Consider the following 20,192-nt stretch of genomic DNA (forward strand, 5'->3'; position numbering starts at 1 on the left):
AGATGTAAAACGTTTTTTAATAGCGAGGGAGGAAAACCTGTAGACAAATGTCTAGACAAATGATGTCAACAATTCTGTACCATTAAGGGGAAAATGCCATTGACTAATCCCTCTGTCTATGGAGGTATATCAAGGTGAGAAAGCTTTGTCTATCAAAGATGGCATTTCATGTGTTAATGGCTGATCATTAGCTACAGCAGTTGTCTGCATCAAAAGACAAGACCTTATGTTTGATGTTTCCAGAAGGCTATTTTTGTGAATACGTGAGTTAATCATTGGGCCCATCGATCTGATCAAAGTAAAACTTTTTCATCTAGTGGATGCACTTAAAACCAAAATAATTTATCCACAGGGATTAGAGTACTGAATACATTTCAATTACTGCAAGAAGAGTTGTACATGCATTTCCTGAGAATTGATTCTGTTGCTATCTGACCACAAATGTGGAGTGAACTATTTCAAAACATCTGTAAAGTGATTGACAATGAACATTATAAATATCTGGGAAAAAACATTGCATCGCTGCATTTTTGGACTGTAGAATAGTTAGAAAAGTTTTGTTGTCCCAGACTTTTCATTGTTTAAAGCTCAACATATTGGAACGTAAATTGAACCATGTCTAACTGTCCTAAGGTCATCAAAAATAATCTATTCAATGCTGAAGATAAATACTGTTTCTAAACTCTCTTTTTGTAGTCTTTTCTTTGAAATCTTATATTCTTTGTAAATCTATTTTTTTAGAGGAAATTATTTTATTTTGCAAGGTTACAAACCAAGGGCGTTTTTCAGGATGCAAGGAAAACATCCCATCCAACAATACACGTAGATGTTTTTTCAAGTTATGTGTATTCGGGTGGAGATCCCATTAAACTCGCACACGAACCCTTAACAAATGCAAATGCTGCCCGAATGCCAAATATTCACACCTGAGCCCTACCTGACAGATCTGCGCTCGACGTCCTGCGTAAAGGCGCAGTGCCAGCCGGTGCACATTGACACCTTTCAGCTTTGATCACATCCACGCGAGGGCCGGGGAGGCTGGGTATAAAATGTCACTGGAAGGAAGTTCAAATCAGTCGTTGCTGAACGCCAGAAGGAATAAGTCACTATGGCAGTCGTGCACGGAAACCTCGGAGCATCACATTTAAAGCAATTCCAACTGTTTCCCACCACAGATTTGGAGAGAAGGATGCACATGCAAACAACAGGTGAGTGTTTCTTGCGTAATTGCTCTATTGAAATACATTTGAGAGTTACCTACTGATCAATAAAACGATTTTTTTTGTTTTCCATCAGATTACGCAGCACAGGTCAAATATATCGGCGGCGCGCATTCAGTCGGCACGAGAGTGGAAAGCATGTCCCTTTTTACGCACCGCAGAAAACGTACCAACTTTACACAGCAGCAGATCGACGTTTTGGAGAAAGTTTACTTGGACACCAAATACCCTGATATTTATCTAAGAGAGAAACTTGAGGCACTGACCGGCTTGCCAGAGTCAAGAATTCAGGTGAGACATTTGTTTGCAATTTTCTACTTAAATGTTCAAAACACCATTAATACCACATCAAAATATCTTTATGTATGCGAGACCATTATGACTGTTTTTGTAATGTATACGTTTATCCTCTACAGGTGTGGTTCCAGAATCGAAGAGCCAAGTCACGACGCCAGGTGGGCATCCCAGTGCCATGTAAAACCAGTGGAAACGTCCTGGCCTCCAACACTCACCTTATGAACCAGTTAATCACACATCCGAACCACACAACCCTGGAGACACAGAGAACTCCTAAGTTTGCCATGATGGACAATTTTAATCACCAAGTGATAAGCTCGAGAGATGAGAAGGGATGTACCTTAAAAGGGGATATTTACGATCCAACCATTCCATGCATGTTTGGTAGAACTGAGGAGATCCAGAACCATCTGAGCGTTGCGGTTCCACGCAGTTACGCACAACAGTATCCAAAAGGACCCGAACAGTTCACGGCTACAAGCCAGGCCAAATCTACAATGAAACAATTCTTGGTGGACTATGACAACTTTCCCCCAAACAAGACCATCGGGCCAGAGATGAAGGTTGTTATTCCTCCTCTCCCACCCCAGAATAACTTCATAATGTCTTCACCCGAACACGTCCCCTGCTCGATCCAGAGCGTGCCAGTCAGAGTCCAGCCGGGAAATTTTGGTACCTTCTCTCCCATCAGAGCAAGCGAAGCCGTAGAGTTTTCAGACTCCGATTCGGATTGGGAGAAAGAAGCCATGTGTGGTTTTAATGGGTTCATGTAGAGCTGTTTTTAAAATCTGCTCATGACTTTATCTGCAAGCCAAAACATTGACGGTTTGAAATTCAGATATTTATTGTATATTCCAGATATTATTGTATATAATGTACGTGTGATTTATCGCAATGTCTTTACCGGAAGGAGACATTTTACAGGCATAATAAAGATGTCTATTAAACATCAAAATGCAGACTCTGAGCCTTTATGAAGATAATAAAAATCAATTTATTTACAAACACTTTGTATCATGCATACACTTACAGGTTAAAAAAACTCCCACAAAACTCATTTAAAAACATACACCAGTGGGGCAGAATTAGTTTATTCTAAGGACAAGACAGACTGTTTTGATCCACAGTTGTCAATTTTAAGACTTGTTTAAACAGATTAGTGTCTTTGCAAAAATACCCAAATCTGGCAAGTCCACGTTACCCTATATATGATCATTTATTGATATATTTTGAATGAACTGTACAGTTATCTACAATGTACATATTTAAAACTTACAGGACATTTTGAAAACAAACAGAACAGCACCTCTGCTCCAAGTAGACTGAAAATTAAACAATCTTTTGAGAAAGTTCAGAGCGAGAGAATGAAATGTAATGCAAAAACAGTGACGAATGAGGAGTGTCGCTTGGTGTGCATCCTAGTTGAAAACGACTAAATAAAAACAAGGGAACTTGAAATTAATCATAAGTGTGAGCAACATTTGAAATGACAGTCAGAACAATTCTGTCTTCCCAAAACAAACATCACACTCTGTTTGCTAGCTAATCAAACATCACCCATGACACTCATGCCAGTGGACGTGGGATTGAAACGCTTTCGGTGCCGGAACGATTACAGAACAAATGTTGACCTCTTATAACATGAATATACATCAAGAACGATTGTTGGGAGAGATGAGCTGCTGATTGGATTCCCGGGTGTTGAGTTTTATTTCCGTCACGTTCCGTTAGTGTTGTTGGCAGAGAAAGCATGGAGGTTACCCAGCTGGCTCAGACCGCTCTGTATATGTGCTACATGGATCTCTACGTTATCCTGGAAACAGCTGTGGAAGACAGGGAGCGTTTTCATTTGAGTAAACCTGCATGTTCAATAGAAACCAGTGCAGGAAATGCATCAGAAAAAGAAGATAATATGTATTACCTCAGGTTGGAGTCGTCTATTGAACTCTTTATGTCATTCAGAGAGTCTGTCAACGATTTGAATTCAAATGAATTCAGGTCACTACCCTCAGCCAAACACTGTAAACCAAAGAAACAAGAATGAACTATATTTTTATTCATGTAATTGACACACACAAGCAAATAGGTTAGTATGATGTGTTTTAATGGATGTATCTCGCACCCTGATCTGCAAGAGCAGAGCTGTGAGACGGGAGACCAGCTGGGTGAGGCCCGGGCTCTGGACGCGCGGTTCTCCATCGGGCAATGTGTTAATCTGACGCACGACATCTTGAGACTCTTCTTCACATCGTCTTCTGAGCTCACTGGGCTGGTCTGCAGGCTGCATGCCCTGATCTGGAGCCAGCTGTACAAAAATCAGAGAAGAGTAAAGAAACATCAAGACCCTTTCAAATGATTTTGAGTGAATGTCTAGATTAATGGGCTGAGAATATTGTCAAATAGGCCTATAAACTCATTCCTGAATGTGGGTCACACATACCTCATAGCAAAACTGCTGGACTTCATGTAAGACCTTGTTGAGGTCCTTATTAAGCTGTTCCAGGTCCAGCACTGTCAAGGCATATCTCTTCTGTAAGTCCAACCCGATGGGCACTGAATAAGACTTCTGTAAAGGGAAAACAAAACCACTTTCAGTTCTGAATGGTTCTAGCTTAAACCTATTTGCCTTTTGAGTATAAATAATCAATATTTCACCAGTTTTTCCGCTTCTGCGTTCATCTCCTTCAAATGCTTTATGTGTTCTTTTTTAATCATGAGGATTTTGGACAAGCGAGTCTAGAGGGAAGGATACAACGACGTGTGAACCAAGATTCAGTCTGAGTTTAACGGCTTAAATCGGCAGACAAAATTCTCACCACTTGCACAAGAAATTTGACAGGAAATCCACCGAGCGTTTCTCCATCTGTTCCTGTTAGTTTACCTCTCCAGGGGGACTGACTGAACAGCGGGTCATTATCCTGGTGACGGAGCAAGAAGATCCTATAACTATGAATACTAATTATGTATAAAACATCTATCTTTGCTGGTTTTGTCGTTAGGACTGCAATTTTACATCAGACATAGTGGCAACCCAACACAGTTGACAATCAATAATTTACAGTGCAAATCCAACCATTAAGATGGACTGGGTCGAGCCGGGATAGGACCCACGTGGTGGGGTCAGAAAATTCTGGAAACGAGGCGGCCGCTGTTTCTGAGCAAAGGCAGATATGGGCATCGTCTCATGAGGTTCATTACTCTAGAGACAAAAAGAATAGGAGTTTTAGGGCTTGACATGTGAAAAATAAAAAAGATGTAGCAATGACTAGATTATGTGATTTTGACCGAATCATAAATTTCTTACAAGCACTTCATAGTCAGGAACCGTGTGTGTGCCGAGTCCGTTCCTGTCAAAGGTCACACGATACGTTGCTGCACTAGTATCTACTGCATCAATCTGACCGGTAAAAAGGCCATCATGAACCCCCCTCAGACGAGCTGCAGGCAAAACAAACAAAATGTTATTTATGCTAAAACTTGGCAATTGAATTTGAAACCTTTCTTGTACACAATAAATGAGTACACGTTATGGTTTTAAAGTGAAATTCAAAACCTGATCTTATCTGATCTTTTTAGATAAAGGCAGATATCAAAAGTGTACGATCTTCACCTGTAACTTTGGTGCCGATGACCAAGGGCAAAGGAATCTCATCTGGCAGGTCTTTGCATTGAGACATATCTGTGATTTTTCTCTGCTGCAGGTGACGCATCTTCTGTCTCTTCTGTTTAAGAGCCGTTCGCTCTTCGGCAAAGAACGCAGACGAACATCTGGAAACCAGAATAATTGTTAACACATTACTACAATACCACAATATTACAATTACGAATAAAAAATCAAGACATGATAATCTAGCAATACTGATTTAAACCTAGACGCTGCACTTTACATTTGTAAATACTAAATAATGCCAGTAATTGTATAAAGGCGAAAAGAGGCTTCAGTAAACCTTCGAGGTTTGCCCATAAGTCTTCTAATTGTTCCCCATTCCACTCTGGTCAACTTCCTGGTTTTTAAATTAGGGAAAGACTCCTTCAAACACAGGCAGAAGTCATTGTCACCTTCAAATAATGGCCTAAAAACAATAATAGGACAATAATATTAGACAAAAAATTCAATTACAAAATAATTTGTATACAATTACTGCACTTGCGTATAGGTACTCATACCTGTCGATATTTGAATAGAACCATTCGTAGATGCACCACTTGTGCGCTTTGGGTAATTTAAGCAGATTTCGTAATCTAAGCCCAATTTTCTGTGAAGCCTTTTTGTCTGGCGTTGCAACATTAGCAAGTTTCTGTACAGGCAAAACATTTTTATTTTGTAGTTCTTGTAACACAATTAGAATTCTGTGTCTAAATAGTTTTATGATTGGAATTGTATAAAACAAATGGGAAGATGTTTAGATGTCCATCGCACCTGAGGCACAGTGGTGACCCTCTGACTCCTCCTAGGAGATCTGGAGGCGAGCGGCCGCTCCTCATCCTCGCAGGACATCCGACTTCTCTTTGAGCTCCTTGTGGGCTGAAGAATAAACCAAACAGGAGACATTTAGGAAGAGTTGAGACATTTAGGAAGAGTTAAGGCATTAGGAAGCGAAACTGCAATCCCTTGTGTGAAGTGTTCCTCATTTCCCTAACCTTAAAATGGTAAAGCTAAACTTGAATGCATAATGAATAATATAACATACATATAACATAATGCAAATTGTGAAAAGCGCTATATAAATAAAATTGAATTGAACATAGTTTAAAATGAAAACAAAACACCAGAACAAGATCTGAAATGATGGCCAAGAACGAAAAATACTGAAAAACTAAAAGTGCAACGCATTATAAATAACATGGACTTACGGTTTCCATAGACGCGTAACTGCTCCTTCCCCTGGCAGTCTGAGATTTTGGTAAATTGTTCTTCTCATTTAGAGTATTAGACAAACTTCCCTCTGTGGAAAACAAATAATACAGCTTGTGTGAGAGGGATGTATGGAGAAACTGAAAACTACAATCAACACTATTTTAAAACCACTACATTTCAGATCTCATATCTTAAATTAAGCAACATATAAAGGGATTTATGTTTGCAGTGAAGATGCACAGTGCAACAAAAATGACCTACCTCTTAAACTTACAAGGGCTTTAGCTGATGAGCCTAAACGCACACAAAAAGAAATGATGATGAAGATATCTCTAAACATAACATTTACAAAGGTTACACATGGTTAAAACAGATTTAAAGAGAATAAAGCATGTAACAACCCAAGGGAAGTCACCGGTCACAAAAGCTATTTAGATTTTTAAAGTCAAACATTAATCTTTTAAAATCAAAGTCTTCCCACAGCCTCATTATTTGCTGTTTATATATACAACATGGTTAGACCTTTAAAATGGTCTTAAGGCCACTAAACAGGCTGATCCACTCAAACAATCTGATTTTAACCGTAAACTGCATATAGTACAGACACAATTACAATTCGACACAACTACAATTCATCAAATTACCTTTTATTTTAATTTAGTTAATATAGTTGTACCTTAAAACGATTTTAACAGTAATAACAACAGAATAATATAAAGAAAACACACATGCACAGTATACGTGAATAATGACTCTACTGCAATGAAAACAAAGCAGACGTTACGTTATATATGACAATGAAACAATAATAATTATTAATAATTATTATAAAGAACCAGACCAAACGTACACACGAATGCTGTATCATATGGACAGCGTATTGTTGTATAATTTAGACTGCGATTCCAGACATAAAATGTGTTTTAATCACATTAAGAGTGTTTCTACCACACAAACAAACTGACACTGACAAAAAACAACAAAACCCAGCAGCTGTCATCGGGTTGCGACCCTGTAAACGCCTGTATATGTTTCCACCATATCATTATTATTACCCCTGCACCACAGCATTGAACTAGAAGAGCAGTTTTGGTTCAACTTTAGCCATAAGAAATATCGTTGACCACGAAAATCTCCTCAGATATGATATTTGTTTATAGTAGTAGCCTTTCAAAGCTAACTATTAGCTCGTTAGCCTCACGGCTAATAACTTTACGTTTGTTTTAACTAACTTACAACTATTAAAAACAAATGAAATGTAGTGCGAATGACGTGCGTCGCAAAGCACTTTTAACGGCGCACGTCATCAAATGGGGAACGTTATAAGGATTTATTACGGAGTTAGTTTTATTACTCACTCTCGTCTAACAGCTGCTCGAGCTCCGCCATCTTGAATTAGCCGCGCCGGTTTTTCAAAGGCCGAGTGCCGCGCTGCATTGTGGGACGGAGAGGGCAGTTCAAACACTCCACACACACAGACAATCAAATATGTCGTATTTTATGCACAGTGCTTTACAAAAACGAAAATCCCACGACCAGTTTAGTGATCGGAGTATTCTTCTGATTCAGGCTTATTATTATGATAACCTTTTATTGAACCGGTCTTAATTACAGGTGATATTAGGGGATGCAGGTGGGTGAAACCATTCATGAATAGCTTTTCATGCCAGAAAAACATGGAAGGTGTAGTTCATTCAATTAGACATTTCTTTCATATTTTTATACTCACCCTCGTGAGTTTCTATACACAAAATAAGATGCGATCTTCTGTCCATACAATTGAAGTCAATGGATAACAATGAGGTTACCAAAAGAATACAAACATACAGATTTGGAATGACATGAACATTTCGTCATCTTCTCACCCTCATTTTTAGATAAACTATCCCTTTAAGATACCATTATAGCTTCAATAGAGATTACTATACGAATTAAATATGATATATTACAGTTGAGTGCGCTGTGGCTTTTTCCCCCGACATGTCAACGTACATTTTCTCCAAATGGTCAGCCAAACAAATTGGTCAAAACAATTGCAACCTGTACTTCATCATATGTTGTTAAGAAAAATGGCCCAATTCATAAATCCTTAAACTGGATCTCAAAATTGTAATTGTGGCGTATAAAATTATTTTGGGTAAGTAGCTTAACTAATAAAACAATATATAGAAATGTTGGTCTGGAACATCTTAAGTCAATATCTGTCATATATCTCTATCGTCAATCAACATGGTGACACAGGAACTAAGGAATACAAACTAGAAGTCCACAACAACAAGGCGAAACAGAAATGCATACACGACAATGTCAACTGACCTCTTATATCCCAAATGAATATATTGGTTAGTCATCTGCTTCTGTCGTAAACACATTCACAACATAATTATATAATAAACAAGTGCTCTACACACATTAACAAGCCAAAAAGGGTTTATTTATGATGCGAAGACGTTCCTTAGGACATAGTCAGCATCTTGCTAATGGAACATGTGGAGCGCAACATTTACGAAAAACAAACCAAAAACATCACAGGTGCATGAGAACAGCAGCAGCCATTGCGCATTGCCATTTTACTTGGCCAAAATAATTATAAAGAGAGACTGATAACTAAAAAGTAAACTGGGACAGTTCATATTTAACATACAAAACATTTGTCTATGTCAAAACATTGGTCAATATAGTAAAAGGTAACTCGTTTACAGGTCGTCTACATTCTAGCTTACAATTCTGAAACTGTACATTTTCTTATTTTAATACTGAAAGACAAACTAGATATAGCAGTCAACCTGACGCCAGGTTTAACAGAACCTATTAAGACAAAGGAAGTCTATAAATCCAAATGGAAGACGGTCTACCTAACATTGTTGGTAGCTTGCAAGAAAGATCTCCACAGGTCAGTTGAATGGTTTCTGTGAATGTGTCAAATAAACAATAAACATTTTTCCTCAGAAAGGGAAATAGAAATGATACATTTTGTGCCTGCAAGTAAACATTTGGCCACTTACTCCAAACTAACAGACAAGAGCATCTGGGACGGTGCTGCAGAAATGCTAAATAACCGATTTGCTTGTCAACCCATATGCTGCTTGGTCTCGGAGCTAAAGCTGTAGCAGTGAGCTCTAGTGGGGTTCAGCAGCCTGTCCAGATGGACAGAGATCATCCGTGGTCTCACCAGAGTGAGGTTTGGTAGTTAAAACGAATCTTCAGCAGGTATTTCAGGTTAACTTGATCAATATCGTACACAATGTACCTGGGGAAAACTGAGTTAAGGGCAACACAGTGGAAGTTTGAAAGTGAAGACAGACAGATATACCTGATACAAATGTTTATGTAAGATAATTGGTCTTTTATAAAGACAGCAAGGAGACAAATATTAAAATTTTGGAAATGTGAAGGATACTCGTTGTAGAGCAGACTTGTGTCATCAATGTTCGTATTGATGCCTTTGCCTAAGGGAACCTCCACGCCGTTGAAAGACGTAGTAGCCCTTGGGTCTGGAGCGGTTCTTCCCAAACCTTTAAACAGCCACAAATATACATTTAGACTCCTTTTATAGATTCTCATATCAGAACATGGAATGTGTTGCAAAGGATACATTTTATGTTTTTAAATCATTCCTCTCCATTTGCAGTTTGCTTACCTTTCACACTATGTTTACCCTTTGGAAGCTTTGAGATGTGTGATGCCTTCTTCAGTTCAAACCTGTTGACAAAAGTTGAGGTCAGAAAATATAAAAGAAGCACATAGCAGAAAAAAGATCTGCAAGAACCTCTTACATGTTTCCAAGCGCAACCTCTCCTAACAGAATCAACCCAACCGGATCAGCCTGGGAGGTGTGGCAGTAGTTTGCACTCTTCGACACCATGTCAGCAAAATAAACACCTTTGCCAAACATGTAACCTGTCTGTAACATAACACAGCAAGCTTCAATAAAACGCTCTTAAGAAATATTTCTGCACACTTATTTTTCCTCAAGGAGCAGCTCAAATCGGCAGAGGTTACAGGAACTCACCACAGGAGCCTCAGGTGGAGCGATTCGTAGACCCTGAGACATGATACCTGCGTAGTTGGTGGTGCGAGAGCCGTGCCACAACAGCTGCTTGTTAGGTAGCTCTTTAAACGGACGGTAACGCTGGTACTCGCCCTCCCTTTCGATTTTAAAGATCTGGTGGGGAAAAAACACGAAGATGGGAGAAACATCATTTCGCAGCAATGCTATACACATCTAAATGACAATCTACACTAGTTAATCTGGTGAAATAGTGGTGGGAAGAGATCTTACCTCCTCAACATCGAGCGTGTAGGTGTTATGGGTAGCTGCGTGTGTGTTCTTCACGTACTGCAGGATAAGCTGAGCCTCATCGGTAGACTTATCGACCACCTAGAAACACAAACAATTTGATAATAATAAAAATAGTAACAGCAGTTCGCATCACCTCAAAATCCTCGCAAAGATTTGTTAAAAAAAAAGCAGCCTTTACCTCAATTTTAGTTTTGAGTTTCTCATAATTAATGTCGATGGGATCTTTCTTATTGTCCTCGACTCCGCCCCGCAGCAGGCTGTATGCCACTTCGATGTCCAACAGGTTGTCCAGCATCTGCACCTTTTGCTACAATGTAAAGTACATTTAATAAGTGCAAGTTAGATGCAAACCCAGCGCTGGTTATGTTTAAGACGTACCTGTATGTAGTCCAGGTTACTTAACAGCGGCGGTTTCTTCATGCCGAAGTCGTGGGGTATCAGTGTGTAGAAACGATTGGACAGGTCTAAGATCATGGATTCGGAAGAGCTATCTGCCACAGCCTATAAAAATAAATATTTACATTGGTGTGAAAGAGGCCATTTAGAGCATAAATGCAGGTAAGATTGTGCACCAGAGACAACACCAACCTGCTGGACCTCATTCAGGAGGGAATAGGCACTCTGGATCTGTCGCTTACTCAGTTTTCCCAAAGGCATCTTCTGCAGGTCAATCTTAGGTAGGAAATAACATCATAGTTTTTATAGTTTGAAAACCAAATACACATGAGAGAGATTTCTCTCTATCTCTAGTGTTGTCGCTGAAAGTTCAACCCACCTCAAACTCAACCATGGCTTTCTTCATGCTCTCCACATCAAAGATCATTCGGATGAGGTCCTGGACGGGCTTGGCCAAATGGGACTTTGCACCTGCACTTGCAGTCAACTTCTTCACAGCCTCCTCGTCCTGTATTAATAAATATTCATAGGACTCATTTTTTTCAAACATTTTAACAACACTTTACGTTGTTATACTCTATAGACTTTTCAGTGGTAACAACAAACAAACGTTTCCTTCCCCAAGAATCAAGAACTGTTAAGTAGTTTTTATTTAACACAGTTAATATACGACAAAATGTTTTACGTTATATTATTAGCCACTAGCCAGACCATTAACCAAACAACGACCAGTAGTTAACTTTGGGTCAGGCGTCTGCGTCCGAATGAAACCCGTCTATAATAATGGAAATTTGTACATTGAAGCATTTATAGACAGCAAACAGAGATGTGATATAGAAGTTATTCTAATAATGCTTTTCCAATATACATTTTTCTAAAGAGTTCTTCCAGTTTTTACCTGTCCGTAGTCAATCTCCAGAGGGTAAAACTTATTGGGATATTTAGTGAAGCTGGTGGAGGCCCAGGCATTCCCCGTCTTCTCTTCATATACACTACAGAAGTTGTCCATAGCAGAGTTTCTGTCGTAAAATTTGTCCAGCTTGTTTCCTCCAATAGTTGTGCCGACTCGACCCCAAGACCTGAACACCCAGTACCTAGACGACCAAACAATAACATTGCAAACATCATTGTAAATAAAAAAAGTAGCCGTTCACTCTTAAAAATAAAGGTTTTTCACAGCGATGCCAAAGAAGAACGATTTATGGTTCCACAAAGAACCATTCAGTCAAAGGTTCTTTAAAGAACCATCGCTTTCTTACTTTTTTATAATCTGAAGAACCTTTTTTCGCAACAAAGAACGGTTTGTGAAACAGAAGAAGCTTTTGGTTTCATAAAGAACCTTTCTATGGCATCAAAAAACCTTTTGAAGCACCTTTTGTTTAAGGGTGTTGCATGGAATCATGGAACCCTGTTTCTACATTAGCCCTAAGGGGACAAACTGCTCTTCAGAACGTGTTTCGTAGATACGTTATCTCCTTCGTCGAAGAAGTGCAAAACGTGAGGACATCTTAGTCCTGTCTCAGCCACAGTAGTGCTTCGAAAGGGAATTTATATTGAGGGTGATTGGTATAGAAAGATGTGAGGTCAGATCTTACCGTTTCTGAACATCGTCTTCCAGTAGCTGTAGTTTGTAGTACGAGTTTGTGCCTCTGACGATGTCCACGAGTCCCAGTGTGGCGCTGTAAATCTTGCCGTTCTGATCCAGAACGTGAGCGCAGCTCTCCAGACCCGAGTCTGGATCAACCGCTGCTCCACCTTTCACTGTCAGCTTCATTGTCTTTGTTTTGCTTCCACCTGCATTATATACTAGTGTTATTTATTCACCAGGAGTGTGTGAATGTCGTTAAGGTATGAAGTGTCATTTTAAGGTCCAGTCGGTAATATCTAGCGGCAAGTTTGTGAATTGCAAAAAACCGTCGGACAAATATCAACATCGCAACTCTTGATCACATCACCATGATCAATGTCTCATTATAAATGTGATAAATATTACCTTCTTCCTCTTTGACTCTACCAGTGCTCTTTGAGGAATGAGCTCCGGTGGATTTGGAGGCCGCAGTTGCAGCCTGGGCCTCGACTTTAATTTCAGCCCCCCAGGGAGAGATAGCGTGCAAGGAGAGGAGCTCCTGAAGGGCCTTGCCAGACTCCTTGATGTCAGTGAGGAAGTCCTCGGCCACCACACGCACACCTGCGTCCCTCACCTCCTCCATCTTCTTAGTCATTTTTTCAATTTCCTCTGAGACACAAGAGGAACAGAGCAGGTTATTAATGACTTTCTCAGTAACACACGGCAACAAATAAACAGGCAGGTGAAAATTTAAAAGGGACATTTATTTTGACCAACAGGTCCAAGCAGAACTTTCATTCCTGTGAGAACATATTGATGCATATAGGACACCTAGTTAACATACAGCTACATAATTTTCGTATAAATGTAAAGTCAGCCAAAATAATCGTATAAAAATATACACAATGCAAATAAGACGAGACTTTTCAACCCTTAGGGAACAGAATTTTGATCAGCCCAACATCTAATCCAGATAATATTTATAATATTTTTAAGCGTAAAACTGCCTTCAGATTATAAGCGATTTTCTTGCTGCATGTCGCCAGGGGTGGTGGTTCACGTCACTAGTCTTTAATCTTTACGTCACTACAAGAGCTGTAGAGGCACCACGTCAGCTCTACCATATTCCTATTGGCTGTGGCTTCTGAAAGTCGCTCTTCATTTGAATGAATTTGAAGATTTCTTAACTTTGACGCGTCGCTGGACACACCCCATCCAGTCGCCAACAGTTGGGACTGCTGGTGTCGCCGGAAGTCGCCGACTCTCCATTGTAATGAATGGGATCATGACGCTTTACCACTTGTAATGGGAATGCAGCTTAAGGCATCCTAAATGGAGGACAGTACCAATAGAAAGCTCAGATTATCACTTACTTTTGGAGCTGAGGCAGAGAGTAGCTTTGTTGGCACTGCCTGTCATTTTTCCTCCAAGATCCTCTACGACAGCCTTCAGGTCATCTTTGTTCTTACGGAGTTTTCCCACTGCCAAAAGCTTTAGTCCTGTCAGAGGCTTATCTGCAGAATATACGTTAACACAACATCCTTCAGACCGCATTGCATATACTCTAGCATTGTTTCACTTCGGTTATTATTTTGTTAAAGAATTTACAACATTCTATGTTTGATTTAACAATTTTTATGTAAACTAATAAAACTGAAAAGATCGGTCACTGAAAAATAACACTAATAACATAATTTTATAAAAAATTATTTTTCCATAGCTCTACGATACATATCTCGATACATTTCCTAATGTTTTTGTATTGCGACATACGATACTTTGTTATATTGTAACACCCCTATTTTTGGGTGAATAATGTTTAAGAGCTTCTCTGAATCACTGACCTGCAGGCACCTCGGTAAGGTTATTGGTGGAAGCGGAGGACACATTGGGGGCAGCTGAGGTCGTAGCACCTGTAGAAGCGTTGGAGGGCGTCGGGGTCGCAGGAGGAGCGTCTTTGGGAAAGACACGGTCTTGCCGTTTAAACTTAAACTTCTTTAAAAAGGGGATCTCACAGAACTCCTGAGACAGATAATTATACAAGACATTGTGTTTAGAGTATTACACTTAATACACACTGAAATGGCTTCATTTATCTACTAACCTTAGGAGTGACCCAGTCTTTACGATCAGGCGTCTGGGTTTTGAATACACACTTGGTCCATGCAGAAATGTCTCCAGTGCAGTAGTATGCGTCGCTCTTGAACACAAGCTGACCTCCTTTGCACGTTTCGCAAGGTTTCAGCGACCCGAAAGCCATGCAGTCTGATAGACGATCCACTATCTGTTGACCACATTTGTCAATAACTCTTATAGAACAAAATGGGTAATTGGGAAAAGTAGACAAGGCGGTGCAATTTTTGCGGGCCGCAAACTTACATTCGACTCCCCGGAGGGAACTTCTTGATGGTTAGCAATGAGCAGTTCTTTCATGTCATTTACAGAGCAGTGTTTCTTCAGCTTGTCCTTAATGCTCCAGATCAGCTGGCTTTGCTCCTAGAACACAACAGATTATTTACAAAAGAATATATAATGACAGCGAATCACTAGAATGTTTGCGATCCCACCTTCAGCTTCATCTCCAGCTTCTCATCTTCTTTCTTCTGTTTCTTAGAAACAGATTCACCATCTACATCATCTGCCTTCCTCTTCCTGAGAAATGAAAACACACTATATCAACAAATTAAAAAACATTAACCAGTCTCAATCAACTCGAGCGTGGGAACCTCTCTGTGTCTTAACACAAAATAAACATACAAATATATATATATATATATATATATATATATATATATATCATATTTATTTACATTAATGCAGGTCTTAATTGTATACAGTGATATTTCTCTCGCAAATACAGTGATGAAATTATATCCACCCTGTGTATATGAGCTAATCCTAAAGAGAATGTGGTGACTCTACGGACATGTTTTAAACCCATCGGTTCACCGACAGCAGACCTCATTAGAAGACCATCGGTCCATCGAGTCCCCATCATGTCTGGACATGCTCCTCAATCCAGCGGTTGCCACAATACACGCATTAATTCATCACATTTATGACAGATGAGACACGTAAACTAATAACATCATCCTTCCCTTTGGCACCAATTTTTCCCACTAGAATGTAATTAAAGGCCATTCGGGTGCCGTAATGGACACCTGAGATCAAATCAATGACCTATAGTGAGGAAAACACACAAACAAGAACATCCCCCCCATTAGAATCAAAGGCTTATAAAAGCTCACATCAGAGCCACTAGTGGAAAAAAGAGGAGAGAGGCTAAGTAAATATGTCCCTCACTAATGGAATACATAACTTTAAGTAGATTTGGAGAAGCCAAATGCACTGGCAGAAAATAAGCAGAAGACGAGCGAGTGATCTCAAACAGCAATATTTCAGAAAGCACACGTCAGAGAATTGGTGAGTGCTTTGACAACTAATTCAAGCAAAAAGCATGAATATTATAATGATATATATCATACTTTTGAATTTATAAGCAAATTTTCAAATAATATAATATTAAATAAAATATTTTGTCTGTGCACTGTGCATTTTAATTTTGTGTTTATAGACATATGTAGACATACATGTAAAATTTGCATTTATATATTCATATATGATTTAAATTGTATATAAACATTTATTCATTTTATTCTGGATTCGATTAATTGTGATTAATCGTTGAACAGCCCAAATCACAGATGTGCTATTTTCTTGACAAAGTAATAATACATTAATTTACTTTTTATTATTATTAATTCCCTTTTCCTTGGTCTCTTACCCACAGCTCAAAATGAATGATTCCGTCGCCAACTTCACTTTTTCGCCATCTTTTATCTACACCAGCGCAACAACCTTCACAAACGTTACCTCATATGAAAACAGTACCTTCGTGCACTTCACCTCCGGTCGAACAACCAGCCCGACCACAACACAGACGCAAACGCAGATTAAACTAACCCAAGCCACCACTTCCACATCAGCTCCCGTGAGTATCCTGGCATCCATAAACCTGCCTTACATGATAGCCGAGCTGGTTATAGCCCTCTTGTCCATAGTGGGCAACCTGCTGGTGTGTGTCGCCGTGGGACTAAACAGAAAGCTCCAAACAGTTACAAACTACTTCCTGGTGTCACTGGCGATCGCAGACATCTGCGTCGGTTCCCTGGCGATCCCCTGCGCCATAATGACTGACCTCGGCATCCCACGACACAACCTCTACCTCTGTTTGCTCATGCTGTCTGTGCTCATCATGTTAACCCAAAGCTCCATCTTCAGTCTGCTAGCCGTTGCCGTGGAGCGCTACGTGGCCATATTCATGCCCTTCCAGTACCACAGGCTCATGACGCCTCGCAACGCATTGCTAGTTTTGTGCATCACCTGGACGCTGGCGTTCCTGATCGGTCTGGTACCGCTGATGGGCTGGCACAAGACTCCACCCGATTCAGGCTACTGCTTCTTCGTTCTGATTGTGGACATGACCTACATGGTGTACTTTAACTTCTTCGCGTGCGTGCTGACCCCGCTGGTGGTGATGTTCCTCATCTATGCGCAGATCTTTGTTACGGTCAAGAGGCAGATGAGAAGGATCGCGGCAGAACGGGGAGGCGCGGCCAACAATGAGGGAGCGGCAAAGATGAAGAAAGAGATGAAGATGGCCACGTCTCTCTTTCTGGTTCTATTTCTTTTCACGTCCTGCTGGATTCCGCTGCATATTATAAATTGCTTTCTGCTGCTGTGTCCGTCATGCCCCATGCCCCTCCCACTGCTGCTGACGGCCATCATTCTCTCTCATGCCAATTCGGCTGTGAACCCTTTTCTCTACGCCTACAAGATGAAAACTTTCAGGAAGGCTTTTAAAGCCATATTTATGTGTGGTAGAGGCATTACTGACATGGACGACCAACATGATGCTCATGCATAAAGACTGGACAAATTGATTTCTGATGAAAACATGTCATTTAAATGTAATTTTAAGATGACCTGGTGGGTGGGTGTAAAACATACCCTCTATTTTGTATATGATATTTTTGTCTAGATTTCGTGTAAGCATTCTACTGAACCTAAGACTACACCCGGTCATAATATGTGATTAATCTATAAGCAAATCTGCTGGTGGGTAAAAAGCTTCATACAGAGGCATCTACAATAACCGTGATTTTACGCAAGAAACGTGAATGTATAAATATACAATGGGTGGAATGTTTTCTGGTAAACAGTGAAACAGATTAAAATCCACCCCTCACCCTTCGTTCTTCACTGCAGGAAGTCTCTTCTTCAACTCTTCTTTGTCTTCATCTCGCAGAGCTGCGAAACCTTTGAGTTGGGCGGCACTGTACTCAGGTTTAAACAGCAGCTCCTCACGGCGACTCACGAAGCAGCTGGTGTGGTACCAGCGATCTATCAGACCCAGCTGAGGTTTCTCTGGGTCCACGGTCTTCTTTGACACACGGATGTGGTCCTGAACAATAATAGAAGAAAGATCTTAACAAAAATGTTTTTTTTAATTTTGCAGAAATGGAAAATCTATTCTAATTTAAATCTAAATTTGTGATTTGGTAACTGATCTGTGCTCAGATCACACAATGTTTCACACATCAAGCAGCAGGGCACATTTACTAAAAATATTGAGAAATTTTTTACATAGGCTATTATAAGACCACAAAAAAATGTGAGAACTATTTACCTGCTGTTTGGTGAAAAACACATGCAATGACAGAAGATTTCAATCCACACAAGGCATCTTATAGCTTAGGGGTTTGTGTAAATATTAACTATTTAAAATACCCTCTTCTTATTTCTTAATGCACATTGCTGATAACCATTGAATAGTTTAGGACCATTATTACGGAAACAATGTAATACCAAATAAACCATTTTACTTTAGGTAAACAGCCCCAGTGTTTACATGGCTGTGAAACATGCCAAATGTAATGCATGTACCTTTTCGATTTTCTGCTCGCACCCTTTACAGGTGCTTCTGTTGGATTTGGCGTACTCCACAGAAAAGTCATTGAGCGTCTTCTCGCCTTTAGCTGCTCCTTTCTGCCCACCTTTCCCTGTGAAGCAACATGGATTAATGAATTAGGACTTAATGACTTAAGACTAAATGCTTCGCAACCCACGTGACGCAGACTGCAAAGCAAATGCCTGCAATAAGGAAAACCAGTTACCTCCAGTAGCGCCTCCAGTTTCAATGGCCTTCTTGACCTTCTCCTGATCATCCCAGCGGAGGTCCGTAAATCCTGATATGTCAGCGGTTGATTGTACTGCCGCACGGAGCCAAAAGCAGGAGAAATGGTGCCAGTGTGGGACTTTTCCATCAAACATGGGTGACTGTGGTAAAAAGCAAAGATTAATATTTTGTTGTAGTGTGCAAACTCAACAATACATACGAAAAGAACAATTAATCATTGTGATCAAAACACTATCAAATGAAAAGTATGGAATTTGAAACTAAAAGTGCATCTGGACAGTTGAGAACTTGATTTAAAACATGACTTGTTTTGAATCTGCTGGCTGTTAAATCTACCTTCCACAATGTAAATATTTTTCCGGACTCAATAACAAAGCTATTAAATATGTGAAAATCTATGCAATTGGAATGGCATTTAAAGCGCAATTTAAAAACAGCCACGATTTAGACATTTTAAAACATGAACTTTGTGTGCAGATCACTTCACTACATTGAATACAATGTTTAATCAATAAAACAGTGCTTCTATTGTTTGTACATAGATTAAATAAACATTTATTTTGCACTTGTGCCTTCCTGTTTGTGTTCTTGTACATTTTTTTCCATGCACAGCTCAAAGTGAATGAAGGCTGATGCTCAGATGACTCGATCTATGGGAGTGCATTTAAACTCCTTCTAGGCCTTGGACACGTTTATATATTACGAAATAACAATCGCATTGGTTGCATTGTGCATCTAAGAGCACACATAGAACAAGAAATAAATGCTTTCCTTTTGCACAAAACGTAGATCTGATCAAGCTAACATGGGGACAAAGTTGCACAGAATTCCTGACCTGCACCATAATGGCCATCCTCAGCGAGTCCTTTGCAATGTTTTCTTTGCATTTCTTGCAAGAGGCGCGCCCACTTTTCGCATATTCGGCCTTGTAGAGCTTGTCGTCCTGTGAATCGGCCATTTCTGCGCAATTGGTAGTGAAAACCGTAAGTTTACTGAAAATTTAACGTCAAAATCTACAATGCAATGAGTTTAGCTCACAGTCCGCGTGCAGAAACCACCCGCGCAGAATACCAGACCAAACTAATCGAGTTTGGATGGAGCGCGGAGACCGGTAAGGACAATCTTTGCAGGCGGTTAATCGAGCTCAGAGTCATCCACCCTGCGTGTTTTACTAGATCAGTAGTTTTTTTTATGGCATTTATATGTGCACAGCTGTGGGCTAAAATTGTGGCAAGTCAATCTAGGCATTTTTTACTGTTAAATACCCTTTATTAAATAAATAGTTTAGGTTCAAACAAAGCATAAAAAGCTAATTTTTTATTTCCCTTAATTGTTGTTGTTTTATTTATTTA

At 39.8% G+C, this 20,192-nt stretch overlaps 4 protein-coding genes across 7 annotated transcripts; 2 read left to right on the top strand and 2 right to left on the bottom strand.

The window, feature by feature from the left end:
* The first annotated feature begins 924 nt into the window (after positions 1-924).
* mixl1 (Mix paired-like homeobox) lies at positions 925-2,537 on the top strand. Its single transcript, XM_079474520.1, has 3 exons — positions 925-1,208; positions 1,297-1,511; positions 1,637-2,537. Exons 1-3 carry the CDS (start codon positions 1,109-1,111, stop codon positions 2,288-2,290), a joined length of 969 nt encoding a protein of 322 aa, XP_079330646.1. The 5' UTR covers positions 925-1,108; the 3' UTR covers positions 2,291-2,537.
* Positions 2,339-7,849, bottom strand: lin9 (lin-9 DREAM MuvB core complex component). Its single transcript, XM_079474519.1, has 15 exons — positions 7,734-7,849; positions 6,637-6,669; positions 6,372-6,463; positions 5,938-6,042; positions 5,685-5,815; positions 5,465-5,590; positions 5,128-5,285; positions 4,822-4,955; positions 4,591-4,716; positions 4,334-4,435; positions 4,173-4,253; positions 3,958-4,083; positions 3,640-3,822; positions 3,439-3,536; positions 2,339-3,340 (listed from the first exon to the last, which is right to left on the bottom strand). The coding sequence occupies exons 1-15, from the start codon at positions 7,762-7,764 to the stop codon at positions 3,235-3,237; spliced, it is 1,632 nt and encodes a 543-aa protein (XP_079330645.1). The 5' UTR covers positions 7,765-7,849; the 3' UTR covers positions 2,339-3,234.
* Positions 7,850-8,765: 916 nt separating this feature from the next.
* On the bottom strand, positions 8,766-19,984 carry parp1 (poly (ADP-ribose) polymerase 1). Of its 4 annotated transcripts, XR_013787623.1 has the most exons (24): positions 19,879-19,984; positions 19,676-19,800; positions 18,818-18,980; positions 18,588-18,703; positions 17,891-18,105; positions 15,209-15,293; positions 15,021-15,137; positions 14,746-14,925; positions 14,486-14,663; positions 14,015-14,155; positions 13,068-13,310; positions 12,670-12,868; positions 11,973-12,168; positions 11,454-11,582; positions 11,267-11,350; positions 11,057-11,179; positions 10,857-10,985; positions 10,658-10,756; positions 10,388-10,540; positions 10,152-10,279; positions 10,016-10,077; positions 9,776-9,890; positions 9,381-9,625; positions 8,789-9,284 (listed from the first exon to the last, which is right to left on the bottom strand). XR_013787623.1 is itself a non-coding variant. In XM_079474184.1 (23 exons), exons 2-23 carry the CDS (start codon positions 19,796-19,798, stop codon positions 9,544-9,546), a joined length of 3,060 nt encoding a protein of 1,019 aa, XP_079330310.1. In that variant the 5' UTR covers positions 19,799-19,800; positions 19,879-19,984; the 3' UTR covers positions 8,766-9,543. The 4 variants fall into 4 exon arrangements, 2 of the variants coding, with proteins under 2 accessions (XP_079330310.1, XP_079330309.1); XM_079474184.1 differs by having other exon boundaries at positions 8,766-9,625; XR_013787624.1 differs by having other exon boundaries at positions 19,676-19,922.
* Positions 16,438-17,568, top strand: adorb1a (adenosine receptor B1a; the record flags this gene model as incomplete). The annotated part of the gene is made up of 1 exon (XM_079475643.1): positions 16,438-17,568. The coding sequence occupies one exon, from the start codon at positions 16,438-16,440 to the stop codon at positions 17,566-17,568; it is 1,131 nt and encodes a 376-aa protein (XP_079331769.1).
* Positions 19,985-20,192: the final 208 nt, after the last annotated feature.

Source organism: Barbatula barbatula (assembly GCF_947034865.1).
Source record: "Barbatula barbatula genome assembly, chromosome: 15".
Classification (NCBI taxonomy): domain Eukaryota; kingdom Metazoa; phylum Chordata; class Actinopteri; order Cypriniformes; family Nemacheilidae; genus Barbatula; species Barbatula barbatula.